Source organism: Elgaria multicarinata, chromosome 8 (genome assembly GCF_023053635.1).
Source record: "Elgaria multicarinata webbii isolate HBS135686 ecotype San Diego chromosome 8, rElgMul1.1.pri, whole genome shotgun sequence".
NCBI lineage: Eukaryota > Metazoa > Chordata > Lepidosauria > Squamata > Anguidae > Elgaria > Elgaria multicarinata.
In genome coordinates this window covers 99,081,182-99,099,619 of record NC_086178.1, presented here as the reverse complement: position 1 = coordinate 99,099,619, position 18,438 = coordinate 99,081,182, and the positions used below count along the sequence as shown (strand labels likewise).

At 39.0% G+C, this 18,438-nt stretch overlaps 1 protein-coding gene across 3 annotated transcripts in view; it reads right to left on the bottom strand.

The window, feature by feature from the left end:
• Positions 1-16,641, bottom strand: part of CCSER2 (coiled-coil serine rich protein 2) — a 61,725-nt gene extending 45,084 nt beyond the window's left edge. For 2 of the 3 annotated variants that reach the window (XM_063133102.1, XM_063133105.1), the window contains exons 1-3: positions 16,573-16,641; positions 3,739-5,205; positions 1,474-1,679 (exon numbers count right to left, since the gene is read on the bottom strand). In XM_063133102.1, the coding sequence (XP_062989172.1) occupies positions 1,474-1,679; positions 3,739-5,155 (1,623 nt within the window). In that variant the 5' untranslated portion in view covers positions 5,156-5,205; positions 16,573-16,641. The remainder of the gene's footprint in view (positions 1-1,473; positions 1,680-3,738; positions 5,206-16,572) is intronic. The other variant, XM_063133103.1, reaches the window with a different exon arrangement.
• Positions 16,642-18,438: the final 1,797 nt, after the last annotated feature.

Here is an 18,438-nt window from a genome sequence, read left to right as displayed (position 1 = left end):
TTTGCATTTTTATATTCTTGTATTTTTGTTTAGTATTTTTATTTTATTTTTAACTATATATTTTTATTCCATTTACTTTAACTCAACTTTTTGGGAGGTATTTCATTTTATTTATTTTTTCATATCGAAATTCTGCTTTTTAAAAAATATATAAAATTTTTATTATTTTTCCTTTTTAATAAACGGGAGGTATATTCAAAGATTATGCATAGCTACCTGAATCCTGTGCCCTATTGTTATTGGTGTTTTATCTGATATGCTTTTTTTTATAGTTATTTTATTGCTTTGGGGATTTTTGTTTGTTTTTACTCTTTTTTCTTCTTCTTTTTTTGGTGCTTTTTTGAGTTTTGTTAGCCATCATGGGGTCTAATGTTGGAAAAGAAAGGCAGGGTAGATTTTTCCCCCATAAGAGGAACTCTTGTGTGAACAACCTAAGGGTCTCCACATGCGGAGTCTTCTCACTGAAAGACTTCATTATTTGTCACAACTCTAGTTTCCTAACATCACAGAAACTGATATGTGGCCAGCAATGGCAGCCACTGAAGAGAAGCAATTCATTTCAAGCTTAGGTAGGCAGAAGGCACCAGAGATATTTTTTTGATAATTCATATTGGCTAAGCTTTTCACTTGTATGAACTCATTTGGCAAATTCCCCGGGGGTTGGAATCTAAGTATTGTTGTCCCTATTTTTATGAAGGGGAGAAAATCTTTACCAGCTAACTGTAAGAACATAAGAAGTGTCATGCTGGATCAGACCAAGGGTCCATCTAGTACTCTGTTCACACAGCATCCAATCAGCTGTTGACCAGGGACCAACAAAGCAGGACATGATGCAACAGCACCCTCCCAGCCATGTTCCCCAGGAACTGGTACACACAGGCTTTCTGCCTCGAATACTGGAGATAGCACACAACCATCAGGAATAGTAACCATTGATAGTCTTCTCCTCCAGGAATTTATCCAACTAAGCTTTGATTAATCTGCCCATGAAAAGTTGCAAACTTAATTCCAGTTATGGCTTGTTTACAATTCTACGGTTCAAACTGATTGGTAGGCTAGTCATGACTTAAATATATATATATCAATCACACCAAGGTATCTCAGATCAATTAATAGGTGCTTCGAAGTTGCAAACCAAAGCATGTTCCTACATCATTTTATGTAGGAACATGCTCATGGAATGCTTATTGAGCTCATGGCTCACATCTTAATGTAAAAATTGCAATACACTTTTTTAAAAAGGAAGCTTCTTTCACCTAGGAGTATTTTATTCATTTTTACAAAGTCATCGTGGTTTATAAGTCAAAATTACCTAGCATATTCTAGTCTCCCCTTCTGTCCTCGCTGCTCCCTTTTCTGTTGTATATTGTGACTTAGATTGTGAACCTTGTTGAAGGCTAATTGTTCTTGAATTATCTATGAAGCATTTAATTTATTTCAGATACTATACAAATATAAGCAAGCTATACATACTATACTGTTCATTTCAGAAGAATCGTAACTTCCACATGGATGGACACTCCCAATGGGCTCCAACCCTTCTTCATCCCACATATATGTACCATCGGAGCTATCAGATGGAGAAAGTTCAAAGGAAGAACCAGCTCTGTAGTCCATGTCAGAAGAAATCGCATTGTTCCCAGCAGAATGCTTTGCACTTTCACTCTTGTCATTAACTACTGAAATAAAAGCAAAAAAGAAAGAAAGTAAACACTATATACACACTCATTTAATTACTTCAACAGCTGCATGCTGACTTTCAGGGCTAACTCTCCCAAAGTGTCTCATGAGTCATACTAAAACAAACCTATTAAACAATTATTTAAAATTAATTGTAACAGTTACAGTCCATACTAAAATATTAGAACTTTAACATATTGACAGAGCATCAGTTTAAAACAAAAGAGAATACTATGTAAATATGTTATTTGCATGCTGCCAAATGTAGCTGTCAAGAGTAGATACTCTTTCTGTTCCAATCTTAATAGAAGCAGTGGGAAAGCTTTGTTAAACAGGTGGACTAGCAGTCAAACATATTCAAGTTCACAATACTTAAACTAAACTATATATTTCTTTCATGTTGATTAATATTTGGAATCTGAGAAAATGGTTTTATTAACTCAATCTAACCATATGAGACTAACAGAGTAACAAATACTGATTTGTAGTTCATGCACATTCCCCACTAGATCGAGCCTCATGCTGCACACATTTTACACGTCACAGTGGAATAAACAGAAATAAATTGTCTCCTCTCTGAAGTTTCACAAGCAACCAAAGAGAAGAAATAGGACTCTATCCTTGAATCTTCACCCGTGACATTGTTAGAGCAAAGTTGCCTTTTATCTACCCGTTACAGTTATATACTTCTTCTCTCAATACTTTCTAAGAAACTTTTAAAATGTGAGAGGCAAACATCAACCTATGGATATTAACTTTCAATCAGACTTACTTCCATGTATATATGGTTAAGTTCACAGCTCAAATCATAAACTGACATAAACTTTCTTTAAGAGCAAAACGATTTTACATAATGCTAAGAGAAATGGTTTAACTTTTTCAATTAAGACCTTGCAGAACAGATATAACTACTGTCTATCAGAGCTTCCTCTTCCATACATGCTAAACCATCACACACCTAAACCGCTGCATAAGTACTGGACACTAATCCAACATTAAGCACTAATAGGCCTGTTGGTTTCCATGGGTGTACGTTAAGCATGTGATTAACTCTCCCATCAAATTAATTGTGATTAATATTTGTTTGGCTAGACCTGCCTGTTATTTGAACATCGAATTTACATCAGCACATTTTCCACTAACAAAATGATGCTAAGAATCCAAACAGCAAGCTTTCAAAAGCAACCAATAGTGAAAAACATATGGTAGAACCTTTTGGCAATTACTTGGCTTGAGAATAGGTACAAATTAACTTTTCATTGGTTCCACTAGCTATTAAAAGTAGTATTGTAGAACTTGTTAATAATGAATTTGCAGGCTATCAGATATATTACATCAGACAAAAATGGAACTAGAAAGCCTTATCCAAGAAAATACCTGTTTTGCCCAATAAAATTGACTTAAACCAAACGCTACTCCTTAACGCATACACAAACTCAAATATAGTTTTGGAAAAGTCTGCTGTCTTCTCACACTGTTATTCAAAATCTAATGTCTAGGTCTTTAACAGTGCAATCCTATACATGTCTACTCAAAAGCAATTCCCACTGAGTTCAATGGGGCTTTCTCCTAGGAAATTGAGTATAGAATTGCACCCATGAAAGAGAGAATAGTCTCAAGGTGCTGAACAAGGAATTTTTTTTAGTAAAAAGCCCAATATGTTTTGGCCTCTTTTTTTTTGTTTTGTTATAGACCTTCTTCAAGGGGTTATAAAAACTTCTGAAGAGATCCTTGTAACAAAATATCTCCTGCTGTAATTCACTGGCGACTAGGAATTACAGCAGGAGACAGTTTGTCATAAGAGTCTCTGCAGACGTTTTATAACCCCTTGAAGAAGGTATACAACAAAAAAGAGGCCAAAACGTGTCGGACTTTTTACCAATAAAACCTTGTCCAGCATCCTAAGACTATTCTCTCCTTGTTGGGTTCAGCTTGGATGCTCACCTGCTTTTGTACCTCTTGCAGCCTAAGAAACACTATTAGCTAAGAAAAGAATGGTGGCAATGCTATAGAAGCTTATGCTCTTATCCTAAAAGGGGAAAAAACACATATATTTACCAGACTCACGTATATCCAGCCATTCATCAGAATTACAGTTGGGTGTTTCACTTTCTTTAAGAGACAGAAGCTGATCTAGAGAAATTCCATTTCCATGCTTCAACTCTTGGACAGAAACACCTTCTTCTTCAATTTTTAAAGTTCTGTTGGGATCTTCTAAATCTATAAAATCATCACTGAAGTCTTCACTCAGATCATTTTTCTCAGAAGAGGACAAGGAAGATATTGATATTTCATCCACATCACCATCCATTAAAATTTTACAGCCGCTTTCTACAAAATTATTATGTACAGCTTCACCATCTTCTGTTCTTTCACTGTTTTGTGTTCCTTTTGCATCGATACTTCCATTGATATTTGTTGAAATTGAGTGCTCCGCTATGCAGTGTTCAATATCTTTACTTATGTTGCCATCCACAGGGATCTTTCTACCCAAATGCTGGTTGCTAGGCTTTAATAATGAAGGTCGACCTGTTCTAAATCTCAGAGAAGGTGCATCTCCTGAGCCATTTGACAGTGGTTGTTTCTTCAAACCAGAGGGTGCCAAAGCAGCATATGATCTAGCAAACCCATACCTTAAAGGTTCGTTACCATTGGGCACATCCAATTGCCGTGCACTTCTTGACAACAGATTTGACCTCTGAGATGTTCTAATAGCAAGGTGTTGATTTTGATAAGGCCTTGTAAGATCTACAGCTCTATTAAAAGAGTGTGACCTGGTTAGAGATGCAGGCGGCAAGAGAGAACTTTGAATGGAATGTGAAAAGCTTTGTGACCTAACCATTGTTTCACAAGATTTATCATTGTCTGTTGACTTTGCAAGACTCTCCCCTGAGCTGCTCCTTGTGGCAGTAGAATTTCCTCTACTCCTCTGCAAGCCTAGTGTTGACCGGTTCCCACAAATTCCATTCAAGTGCGATTTTGGAGCATTAAGTCCAGAATATGAAGTCCTGCCTAACAATGAACTTTTGGTGAACTTAGCTGAACTAGAGAGTCCAGGCAAAGATGTTTGGTTTAATTCTTCTGTAGGGGACACAAACATGTTGCTTTGTTTTGCAAATTTTGAGAAGGAGCTATTTGAACCCACCCTGAGCACGTCTTTACCAACCACTCCTTCAGACTGAGAGCACTTTTCAGAATCAGTCAATCTTTCGTTGGAATTATGACTGGAGCTAGATTCACTACTAATTTGATCACCCAGTTGGTACTTATTTGATTTTCGCCAGTTAAAAGACAAGGAAGACATACGAATAGTGCCATTGTGCTTGCTGAATTTTTTGTCAATGCTCTGAGTATTCCCTGATAAATTAAGAGCTGTCCCATTTGGAACTGTCTGTAAGATAGTCCCAGCAGGTTTTGTTCCATACTTTGGCAACCTGGAAACCAAGGATGTCCTGATACGATTTTTCTCTTCCATGAGCTATAGTCCTTCCATGAGATGTAATAGCCCTATAACAGTCCTTGACTCTAGAGAAAAAGAAAGAGAAAAAAGTGACATTTTTAACAGCCCAAGCATTGTTATGAGTACAAATTAAATAAATTTAATGTGATGCCCACAGAAGTACAACTAGTTGTATAATAAAACAAGTAGAATACATTCACAATGGATAGAATATGCTTACACAGGAATATTTCAACAAGAGACTAACTAAATGCCAAATGTAACCTTATTGCAGTGAAGTTATGGGATGCAAGTTAGGGGAAGAGATGTAAGAACTTGATCACAATTATAATAGAATTAGTATATAAAAGCTGGTATAATATTTCATACCCAGGAGAAGACTTGTAAAATTATTCCCTTTAAGTAGAAGCAGGTTTCGCAGAAAGCATCAATATGCAACTTCTTCAGTAGTGATCCTATGGGCTGCATCCAGAACAAATCCTTGTTCTTACAGCCTGGAATCACTAAGCATTCAAAATGTCACCTCAAAATTATCCTTCACTTTCTTAGTACAAAATCCCAGTGTTCTTGCTGAATAAGCACAACTCCATGCTCAGGGGTTCTCACTGAAAAAGGCAGCTGCTCTCTCAAGAATATATAACGTTTTCAAAAAAAATCCACAGCAACATCTATAGTTTATCTACACAATATCGGAGTGATTAAGAACCCCTGCTGAAAGATAGAAACTTTCAAGACATGAATGTTACCAACATTGAGCAGATTCAGCTGTTCCACTGAAAGTGAACAAAATTATTCCAATGAATCCAAGCTCAGAGATACTTGATGTATGAATTGGAAAACTAAAGTATTACTTACTAATATTCTTATACAATATGAATTCCAAACACTGGAAAGGACTTGAAACTGTGTTGGCAATGTGAACTAATACACTGTCAATTCACATATTACTGTTCCCTTTATATTAACATGGAACTAATTCCCATGTCTACATAAAGCTAAGAAATGACTAATGTTCAGTAAGCATGTCTGGGGACTTTTCAAAGATGGCTTAGAATTGCAAAGCTGAGAGAATAAATGTGTGAGTACCCAACATAATGGAAATATTTAGCTCATAAATATTAAATTTATGTTATGTTATGATTATGCACAAGATTTTTTTGGTTTTTTTTAAATTCTGCTCTTCTATTTTAAAAAAAATATGTACACAGATGCACGTATTCTTGTGTTTGGTGACATACCAGGGACAGTAAGAAATACTCTCTGTGTGTGTGTGTGTATCAAGTGTAATATAATAAAGCCCAGGCTGCTCCTTGCTTAGCAAAATTTTGCCTGAAGCAAAATTTGAACTCTAAAGCAGCTGAAGAATATGTTATTTTACATTACTAATAAGTAGTATCTCCTTATTGCAATACGTTATCACTGATTTCATTTTATCAAAATTAGGAAAGACGTTTTTAACTAGAAATGAGTCATCCAAATTTCTATAAATTCTCATCATAAGCTCTTATAGCATGTACATGAATCAGCTGCAAAGGGAAAATACATTTCTAAAGAAAGGACATATGCATCAAATGTCCTTGTTGTACTGATAAACATCTTCCTTCTGCTACACAATAAAATTCTAAATATTATAGGTCATGGTTTACAAATAGCTTACAATAACAAGTGAACAATCAAATCAATATTTAGGCAATGTATATACTGTAGTTTCCAGCTAGTTATGACCTACATTTGTGCATGTGAAATGTAGGTCACATGAAAAAGTCATGTAATTTAATGAAGCCTTGCGAATAATTACTCAGTGTTCAGGCACCCCCTGCTCCACTCCACTTAGGAAGGCAGCACCTCCTCCCCCTCTAACGACACTAATGATATTATCAGTTACCCTATCCCTGTGGAATTATGCTGGGTTTTACAATATCAAGTAGCTGGGGTGAGGCCGAAATGCAGCATCTATACCAAGCATACGGGGAGCTGCCATAGTTCCAACGACAAAGCAGTCAGGGCTCATCAAGTGGCAGTTTTTACCTCCCTTAAGCAATCCATTGAGTGGCACATTCCAAGCACACTGTTGACCAAAGTAACAGCCTGGGAAGTCTGTCCCCTACCAACATAACCTGGCCATGTTTTGTATGTGTGTAATTCAGAGTCAAACAATCATGAAATCAAGTTTTAACACCCCTATCGTTCAAGAAATTATTCTTTATTGTACTTGTTTGGGTGGTACTGCTTGCATTGCTCAATCACTTCAATAAGAAGTCCTATTAACCAACAATTCAATCACTCACTAAAGACGCTCACAATAAGACATTTTTACAAAATGAGAAATGAAAGACCTGAGCTCAGATCTATTATATTTAATTAGTTCTGCAACCAATTCCACAGTGCATTACCTATATTGCAATAGCGATCTCAACTCTGTACTGATCATACACATTTTTCATAGGCTGCAGTCTGAAGTTCATTTGCTTGAATGGAAGTTTAACTAAAATCAAAGGGGCACTTCCGTGGTAATGTGTTTAGGATTATTGGATTTTTCCCCCCTTCATTTGAAATTTTACTGAGTATGTGTAAGAGTAGGGTTATAAGAGTCTGTTGGCATAGCATAGAGAAATAAACTTTTGGGGGCATAAAATGGGTTTAAATGGATGTACAAGTGATGGGGCAATGCTTTAACATTAAGGAGGCAATTAGGAGTACAAACACTGTATCAAGGTGTTTTGGTTTAGATAAGGCCTGATGAAATATGAGTTGATATTGCTCAAAGATCTTAGGTCATAAGAACTTGTGACTTGTACCAACTGTATGTATTCCTGTTAAAGGAAATAGGTGAAAGGTCCAGTGTGATGGAAAGGTGGAGTTGTGGTTTAGAAAATCCACATGTCCATAAAAACAGAGACGTAAATCAGACAGTTGACCACATGAAACGCAGAAATAATGTCCACCTTCGGAATAAATAAGTACCTCAGAAGGGATGGAACATTCTGGGGAGAAGATGACCTAAATTGATGATGTGGACCAATAGACTTAGATATTTTAGAATAAATTAATATTTATTAGGAGGGAGGTCTTTGTCTTTTGAGAAGGGTATTTAAGTCTGAACACAGAAGGGAAAGATGTATTTCCTTTCCCTCAGGCATGACATCCAAGATGTTGCTCTGAGCCTAGCATGGGAGCCTCAGTAACTCCTTGGCTTTACCTGGGAGAAATGGAAGTCCCTCTGTGGAGAAGTGCTCCTTTGCAGAGTCAGTATGAGTGATGTAGAATTTGTGGGTATACAGAGACTCTTCTTTAAAACCATCAAGACCTAAGCTGACTTTTCAGCACTGGCTTGAGCCTAGTTGCTAGGCCTAAGACCATGGTCTTTCTTGAGAAGGGGGAAGAGCCCAACACCGGTGTTATCATGGGGGGCAGGGTGTCTTAGCAAAGATCTTGTTCTCCAGAAATCTGCCAGACTTGTTGGGTATATTCTTTTAATTTGCTTTGCTGGATGGAGGTCCATGTATCTGCTTAACTTTCTTAAATTGTTTTAATAAATGTTTTAAAGCTGTAACAGTTTCATTATGTTTGTGAGTCTATGTGAAGTCAATCATTCTGGCACTTATTTCTAGAGGTTTCATCTACTATTGTGGGGAACAATCTTGAGGGGTATTGATGAAAGGTATTGCAGGAATCTCTACTTCCAGGCAGCCTATGTACCACTCAAGTAAAAGGTCATCAATAGTTTCCCCAATGACTCTTGTTATTCCCCCAACATTACACTTAAATAGCACTGTCAGAACACTTGGTCTCTTGCCCTCAACCCTGCTCAAGTCTGTTTTATTTCAGGTAAGTGAAATGAAAAATAAGAGGAAGGCATTTCTGGGCAATGAGACACATCATAGTTCCGAGACTACAGTATATTATACTCCGTGCTAATGTGCAATGGATTTATTTTTTTAATGGGAAGTATTAAACATAATTGTCCACTGGTGATTCCACAATAATTTGCTCACAAACAATTTTTATTATAAGATGAGGAGAACGTTCCAAAATTAGCAAAAGCTAATTGGTCTTTGACTGCTTGGACACAATCTGCAAGGCAACAGCAATACCATGAGTACTTTTGGGGAGAGAAAAAGATTAAAACTGAAAACACTAGAGACAAGCCAAGGTTTATAAGATCATTTTTAAAACTCTTATGTTGCAGATTGGACAAAAATGGACCCTGCATCTAGAGAAGTTGAATTGTACTGAGCTAAACTTAAATCACAGAAACACTATGGAGAAACAGAAACACGATAGAAGAGGCATTTCCAGTGATCAGTTATAACTTACTTACAATGTTAGGTTGTATATCCAACACAATGTACATAGATCACTAATAAGTTCTAAATTATAAACAATCAAGCAATCATTTACTTTATTTGTTTACTCCTTTTCCATATACAGAATGCTCAAAGTAGTTCACAACAAAGCACAATGAAAAAGCATAGTGTAAGCAGGAGCATACAGTAATCAAGACCCCGTGAAAACGAACATTTAAGTCTAGAAAGGATTGAACATGTGATGCATAAAGTGCATAGTGACAAGTGGGGTTTGGAAATGAATTAAGCATTTCTTCTTTGAGCTCTGAGAAATATATGGAAAAATGAACCAAAAGTAAGAATTTTCAGCCTTGCCTTTTCTATTCCTGTTAGCACCAGCCACCAGATGTTCACATGATGCAAAATGCTTTCCTATGCTTGCTATGGTCATTTTCCTGAATTTCCAATAAATTTAACTTCAGTCTGAGTCAGTTTAGTTTTGGAAATATTCCTCAAAGAATTCAATTCAAACTTGACTATTATCAGTGGATTGAAAGCCTCATAATGGTGTTACACAATAATTACAGACATTAAGCAATGCCTGTACCAATGATTCCTAGAAGAGAGGCTAATCTCGTATTAAAGCATGCTCAAAAATACTAGCTCCTACCTGGCATAACCTTGTTCTCAGTTTGAATGACTAATTGCTAATGCTAGGATTCAGTAGAGCACCTCAGGCATGTAAACATCCACTTGCCTGGCCACTGTAGTGAGTAACAACAATTGAGCAGACAGGGAAAGGTATACAGAGGAGAGGAATGTCCAGTTATAATTATTACAAATATGAATTAAAGAGAGCTTTAATGGACAAAGTTTAATAAAGGGTAAATTTTCAAAGGATACAAACAACTTTTACCCCTAAACATTATGGGTGCAATCCAGTCAAAATATAACACCTTTGACTTCAGTAGGCGAATGAATCAACAGCTGAATTCCTCTATCAACAGGATGTGAAACTACTTCACTTTGGGTAAATAATACCCTATCTTTATACAAGTTGGGACGCCCCCTCACCCAGCCCCACTGTTAGGCTAGGAATTACTAGTGGGTTTCAAACTTTCATTAACATTTTGCAAGACCAGAATAATGCTTAGCATCTGTAATTTTTTTACTCCCCTATCCAACTCCCCACTCTGCCATCATATCAAGGTATATTGAGTCCATATGACTCTGGTTGCTGTTTCCACCACCACCACCCAGGTTTGTTACTATTTCAAATTTGGGAGATGACACATACAAGCTTAGCAAACTATATGAAGGATTCAAGTGTAAAACAGCAGCCAAGAATCCAATAGTATGTATTTATGTTTGTATCAGAACTTTTCCAAAATTAACCTTGAACTGAGTGTTAATCACTGTTATATTAAAAAATGCCAATCAGTTACACTTTCTACTACCAGAAAACTTAGCTTCTAGATAGAAGCAGCCACTTCTGTCATTACATTTATTTATTGTATTTAGTTTAATCTGTCAATAAGTTTTATCAACTTTTAAGGTCCAGGACTGTGTTCCCCGCAATCCCATCATTACATTTGTTGTCTCTGTTCCCTGGTTTAATTTGTTTATTTGACACAACGGAGCAATACTGTAAGCTCTTCAGTTGTTTTGTTCTATTTTAGACCAACTGGATCTTAATTCCTACCTGATAAGGAATGCCACCAAAATAACTTGACCTGAAGCAGTGCAGAGCTGATTACTTTCAAAAAAAGTATATGTTCTATAGCAGTCAGACTTGCAGTTAACTTCACTTCAGAATCATCTTAACAGCATCCTTTGCTAATATTACTTGGGAAGCATCTATGTTTCTAAAGCAGGTGTCAACTATGTAGATACCTACTGTGGAGACCCTCTCCCCCATCACACACTCTTGGTACAGACTGCTTATATTTTAGAAAAATAATGGGGAAACCTCCTGCCTCTCCCCACAAAAATACCCTCATGGGGTTGTGTGCATGCCCACTTTCCTCATGCCACCAGATAATATCCCCAGCAGCACACAGGTATTAACTCAAGAAGTGCAGGGGATAAGGAGGGCAAATTGAGTTGGGACAGCTCACAACACAAGGAGTAGCCAAAGAAGACAATTCGGGCAAGTTTTTGCCTTGTCCTGAGAAAGGATCATGAGAGGAAGAGAAATGAGTTCCTCATAAATTTTCATAGATCTCATTTTGTATCCTATTTACCAGGTTCTTAGCACTCTCCTGTAGAAATATTTAATGTAACTGTTGAATCAGGTTTATAACATCACCAGTAGATCTACAAAATGAAGGAACTGAAAATTTGTGAATGCAGACAAAAGGGCGGGGGAAGAGGCAAAGTCTTCCTAAGTTGATGAAGCTTTAACAATAATCTCAAGAATAATTGAGTTGATGGTGGTGCTATAATCTCAGACATACAATCTTAATGCAGGTAACTATTTTACTGTAGAACACCAAGTTTAGATATTTATATCAGTGTGTATAATGTCATGCTACAACACACTATGCTAGAGTAGTAGTTATTCCGTTTTTAAATACTAATTTGCTAATGCAGAAAGTCATGTGAGCAGGCCCTTACAGTGCAATGCCTAATCATATACATGTTCCTTAGAAAGAAGTCCCACTATGTTCAATGGGATGTATTCCCAAGTAAATGTATGCAGGATCACAACCTTAAAGTGCAATCTTATACATGTTTACTTGGAAATAAGTTCCACTAAGTTCAATGGCAAGTGTGGAATTGCAGCCTTAGTCACTTCCCACAAGTTCCTACTGTTGTGACTTAAAAATAAATTGACAGTTTGATACCTCATATTTGTAACTTTACCAAGAACAAGAAACACCAGTTCCATTTAAATTAATGTAGTAGAGTTTACTTCAGAGCATTCACAGAGTGAAAATAACTCTAAATAAGAATTGGGGACATCACTTCCATTTTCTTTAATCCATCATCCAAATCCAGCATTTAAACTTATTTAAAATACTGGGCAGCACTAATGCGCTAAACATTTATAGTAAGTAGGTCATTTAATTTGTCTTCATTTCATCATACTGTATGGGGGAAAGGAAAGAATATTTAAATACTAATGCAGAAAATAAACCTTGAATTTCAAAGTTAAAATCCTAGAACCCAGAAAACGACAGTTCATAACGTTCATTTTAAATTGTTTATTAATGCACCATATTCTGTGAGAGCAGCTGTCATCAACTGCCAGGTGACTCTGCAGAACATCAGAAATGCTGCTTCTATAGGTTGGCATCTTTATGATCAAGCAGTCACAAGTCCATCTGCAGCTTTTTCTAACCCCACCCTCTTGAAGAGAAGAACCTGGAATAGAGACTATGACATCAACATCAAGGGACCAGGAAAAACTGCTGTATCTCTGATATAATGTACTTTTTAATTGTATGCTATGTTTAAAAGCCAATCTTGGATGAAAATTGGGGTGTTTTGTTGTTGGTTTTAAAAAAGAATTACTCAAAAATGTATATTTTATTATTAATTATTAAAACAGTTTAGGTGCCATCTTTCAGGATACAAGTCCTTCCAAGAAAGCTTAGAAATGACATTAAAAAGTCATCAAAATATATAACTCTTTTTTAAAAAAATCTCTTCATGATCCTTCCCACAGGATAAGTAGTGGTACATGGCCCTGTGGGAGAAGTAGATATTCCAGGAATCCATCCCATGGGACAGGTGTAGATCGTCCAAGGGGGAAAGGTTTAAGATCCGCCTCTCACAAATGAACCCAAGTTTTGACTAATTAAGATTATTGTATATTATATAAAAACACATGCCAATTTAGTTCTTTGGTTAATACCTATTATTATTATTATTATTATTATTATTATTATTATTTATATAGCACCATCAATGTACATGGTGCTGTACAGCGTAAAATATCCTACAAGGCATAACAGCTTGGATCTTACAATAAGTTAACTTAAGGAAGTTCACAGAAAAGTTTCCCACCTCTACTCCCCCACTGCAGCCTCTTGTGACCCACAAAAAGCCTCCACAGAGGCACCTGAACAATTTGGGATGGATGCAGGGCAAAGGAAACTTCCTTTCCATGAATTTTTGTAAGTTAACTTATTTTAGATTTCAAGTCTGGTTTTGGAGAATTCCACCCACTCCAGCAGCCTGCCCTACCCACTTTGTTTGGCTTTTGAGAGTTGCAGGTGGCCACAGGGGGAGGAGGGGATGGTAAACTTTCTTTTCGTAAAATTCCTTAACATAACTTACCTTGAGATCCAAGGGGAAAAAATTCCAAGAGAGATTACAACATTTAACAAGAAGCTTTAGGTTTCCCACAAATATTTTAAAAATTAACCATTTAAAAAAAAAAAAAAACACTCCAGAACACATGCTCAAGTTAAAACAATAAAGAAAAAGATCCCTTCATTACTTCATGGGAAAGCTATTATTATGGCTTAATCAAGCTTCTACATGTCTTGTCTATCCTGGTATTTGTTAAAAAGTGATGTTTAACAAAAATAAATTTAAACTCTGTAATTGTTTTTAGCAATTGTACAGTAATCAATATAACACAGCAACTGATTTTGCTTAGTAATTTACTGCATTTCTGATGTAGTGCTAAGAGTACCAACTTCGTAGCAGAAACCACACCCAGGCAAGCAGGATCTTTTCATCTCAGGAACAGGAAAGCCTTTAAAGAACTACAGCCAGATCAGTACAGAATCAGGCACTCTTAAACCTGCTGATTTCAGTGGGTTTTAGTGTACCTTGCACTGCAAAGGACTGGGCTGTTAATCTTGAAAAAATACTAATCATTAATTTATCGAAAAAGAGTACTAAGGACACCCATACCAGACAACTTTTCAAAAGATGCCCCTGAGCAATTGTCATGAGTCATACCAGAATGCATTTCCCAGAATTATTGAGATAAAAAGATCTACAATCGCCCCTCTAGTAAATGTGTGACATTACAAAAAGGCATTTTTCCTAAATATTTACACACACAAATTTCAGACAGAACCTTTCCAGCATACTATCATTTGATACATATTTGAACAAACATTTATTTTAACTGTTACTGCCAAATCACATCTATTTAGAATTAACTCAAACTATATTCTAAGAAGTTTTGTCTATAAAATGTTTATTTTTGCAGCTGAGACACCGAGCTGCAGTTAGTAAAAACATCTATAAAAATGTGCATTTACTAGATGCATTAAGTTTAAATCAAACCCTTGCTGTGAACTACTGTCAAATGGGAATGCAGAAGCTGTCGCTTAGAGTAAGAGTTCATTTGTGAAAGACCCACAGAATTCCCACTGAAGTCAATGCCTATCCAATGTGAGAGAGGTCTGAGAGATAATGCTCACTAGACTGCCCCAGCGAACCTTCTTCCTCTTCAAAGGCAATTGAGCATGAAGATTACGTTGCCCTCTATATCCCACTCTTTGACAACAGTTTGAGAATTCAGCCATAATGGCAAATCATAATTACTGCAAACTCTTTTTGTAAACTTGCTTAAAACGGTGGTTTGCAGTCTCACACAAACCATTCTTTGGACAAAGAAAACTATGGTTTGCCATATCATCTGAATGGAGCCTGTCTCTCCCACATGGACTGAATTGTATAAGGCCTACTCCTCTCCTCTCCCTACACCAGCTGGAAAGAAGCAGACGGGGCACAGCAGAGAGAAAGGTAAGAAAAAGAGAGCTAGTATATTAAAAAGGAAAGTATCCTCAGGACAGTAGCTGCAGTAAGAAAAGCATGATGACAAACATGTTGTCACCGCCGCATTTCAAACAAATTCTCAAATGAACAGAATGGTAAACTATTTAGAGAAAGTTAAGATATTGTTAGTTATTAGTTCTATAGCTCTTTCAGCTTGGAAAGTGCTTTACAACTGTTGTGTCATTTATCCTCACAACAGCTATGAGAAATTGGGCTCAGAAGTGGTGACTTGCCCAAAGTCAAAGAACTTCAAAGTCTGAAAAAGAAAGAAAGAAACTCAATATTACCTTCCCTGGGAGAGCAAACTTACAATGAGTCATTGTATGTTTAAAAAGCAATAAATCTAGCACCACTTTATCCAACATCCCATGAAGAGAAGCAACTATTTTAAGCAGTTCAAGCCCATGAAGAGATGCCATCTACCTTCAAAAGGATAGCGTAACTCAGACACCCCACTTCATACATACCACCCCCTACACTCCATAAAAGGAGTACACCTACCAAAACTTTCACCAGCACCAAACACCTCCAGAAGGCTACAAGCCAACCACCAGACCAAGGGGCCTACAGTCATGCCTTATGCATCAAAAACATGGCCTGTGCTGTTTAGTGGAATTTACTTCCAAGTAAGCACGCACAAGACTACAGGCAAAGGTATGGTCAGGGCTAAACCCAGCATCTGTTTTCAGTGCCCGGGACAAATCAAGGAACACATCCTAAGTATCCCTGAGCAGGTGGTACGTTTCCCTCATTCCAGGGTAACTACAGAGAACCCAAAGCTCAAGGTTTAGGGGTGGGGAAGGCTTCCTAGTCAGAAGGTGGCATTTACCAAACAGGCTTGAGCCCAGGCATCCTCTCTTCTTTCCTTTTCTGGTTTTTAATTGCTGCTTAGGAGGGCTGCCCCCCTAGCACACGGCCCCATCCATGATGCTAACGTAGCAGCGAGCGTCAAGGAAGCCTCCCTCCTGCTCTCCCCAAACCGCAACACAGTCATCTCTCCGGCCTGGGAAAGGGATGGCTGGCGAGCGGTCATGATGAGGATGATGCAGCACCACCTTCCTTCCTTCCTCCCCCCCTGCACAGGAGACCGAGTCACAGCGGCGCAGCCAATCACGCCCACCGAGGCACCACGAGATTTGGAGGTGGGGGGGGGGAGAGGGGAGCAGGGAAGAGAACGGGCCGGGGAGGCACCGGTTCTCCGCTGACAGACCACGGGCGGGGGAAAGCCGGTCAGTGCCACCTCCTAGCCCAGGAAACGCGCATTCACACGTTACGGGGAAGGAGGGGTGTCTCCTGCATTCACGAGGAAGGGGACCAGGGACCGCCCCTCTTCTTCGCCTCATGACTCGCTCTCGCTTTCCTGTTTCTCTCTCAGGAAGGAAAACCCCGCCTGACACTCACCACACGGGCAAGAGGGGGAGATGAAGCGCCTTGCAGGGGGTTCGCCTGAAGTTCTTGCGTCCTTCTCCCAGTCTCTCGGCTGGGATAAATGATGAAAGCCGGGCGGGGAGCTCGCTCGCTCGCTCGCTCGCTGGCGGCTGGCCCGTGTCCTCCGAAGAACCCGCCTCCCCTCTGACACACGCCCCGGAACTCGCAGCCGGTATCTGCCTCATCCGCCGTGGCTGCGCGAGGCTGACAGCTGACGCTGACGTAATGCGGGTAGCTCTGCGCACGCGTGCGGACGCCGCGCTTTGTCTGCCACCCCCTCCCTGCCTCCCTCCGTCGCCGTGCGCGCGCCCCCCGTTGACCTCTCCGTCGCGCGCTTCGCAGTTACTGGGCAGACAGAACGCGCGCTCTCGCTTTCGCCGCCGCGCTCAGCCCCGTTCTAACGTCCCAAAAGTCTCCCCCCGCCCCCACCGCCTGTTTTCTCACCTCGCCCACTCCCAACGTCTTTTCCCGCTAAAATTCAAACCGGCAGTGGTATATAGCAAATCTGTGGTTTACCCGAACAGCTGTGGTTTGAGGATTCCTAACAAAGAGTTTTGTGACACCTTAAAGCAGAGCTTTCCAAACTTTTCATGTTGGTGCCACACTTTTTAGACATGCATCATTTTGCGACACAATAATTCAGTTTTACTAGCAAATCGAAGGTTAAGCTAACCCCTTATAAGAGATAAGGACACATACATAAATTGTAATAACGAAATGTATGGGGACACAACATATCTCATGAAAACCTTTCATTTATATTTTTAAAAATATATGATTTGCAAGATAATAACATACATTTCCAAGACTTTTCACATTGAACCAATTTTGTTGAGCTGCGATCGAGCGGCGGTTGAGACGGTGTTCTATAAAAAAACTGGACCCATGGAATTTCTCGAATGCCTCACTTCAGGCGCAGATGCGTCACCGGAAGTGACGTGGAATCAGCTGTTTCGACCCGATTATGCACACTGCGCATGTGCAGTACCTGTATGATCCCTCGACCGTGGTATGCATACACGGATACGACAGAAGGGGAATAGTGCACCATACTAATCGGCACCTTTGCTGCGTAAAAATGCATGCAAGTTGGTATTGCTTATTTCACATAGACTCAGAGGTTTCTCGTTACGTTTGTGTGACACACCTACACACTGCAGCTGACACACTAACGTGTCGCGACACACAGTTTGTACAGCTCTGCCTTAAAGACTAACATTTTTTTCTGGTATAAGCTTTGGTGAACTGTTGTCCATGTGTGCGACTGCAAACCACAGTTTTAAGCAGGTTTACAAAGAGTTTGCAGTAACTATGGTTTACCAACAAGCCACACACACACAATATTGGCATGAGCCCCAAAGTCAGGGCTGGCCCCATCATTAGCCAGAGTGAATCACTTTCCTCAGGTAACAGATGCTTGAGGCAGCACATGCACCACCCCATCTCCTGAGCCCCCTAACCATTTCTATCTGTTGACTGCAAAGCTGTGTATTGTACATCAGTGGTCTTCAAGCAGTGGGCTGTGACCCAAAAGTTGGTCGCAAGATCAGTCTGGACTCCAGATGGGTCGCAGCAAAGCTGGTGCCACCATGTAGGGCAACACTGAAATTGTGAAAGTTGGTCCCAGATTTGCGAGTCTGAAGTGGGTCTCGGGTCTGGGCTAGTTGAAGACTACTATGCTACATGACTTAGACGAAATTGCTGGGAGACTCAGGGGTTGGCCGCTCGACAGTTGGAGTGTGCTTGGCAATGGAGCTAGTTCTTCTTCGTCGCACAGTCTATCTTGGCGATTTTCGAAAGGTAATTTTTTTTTCTTCTAAGCTAAATTGGATGCATGTG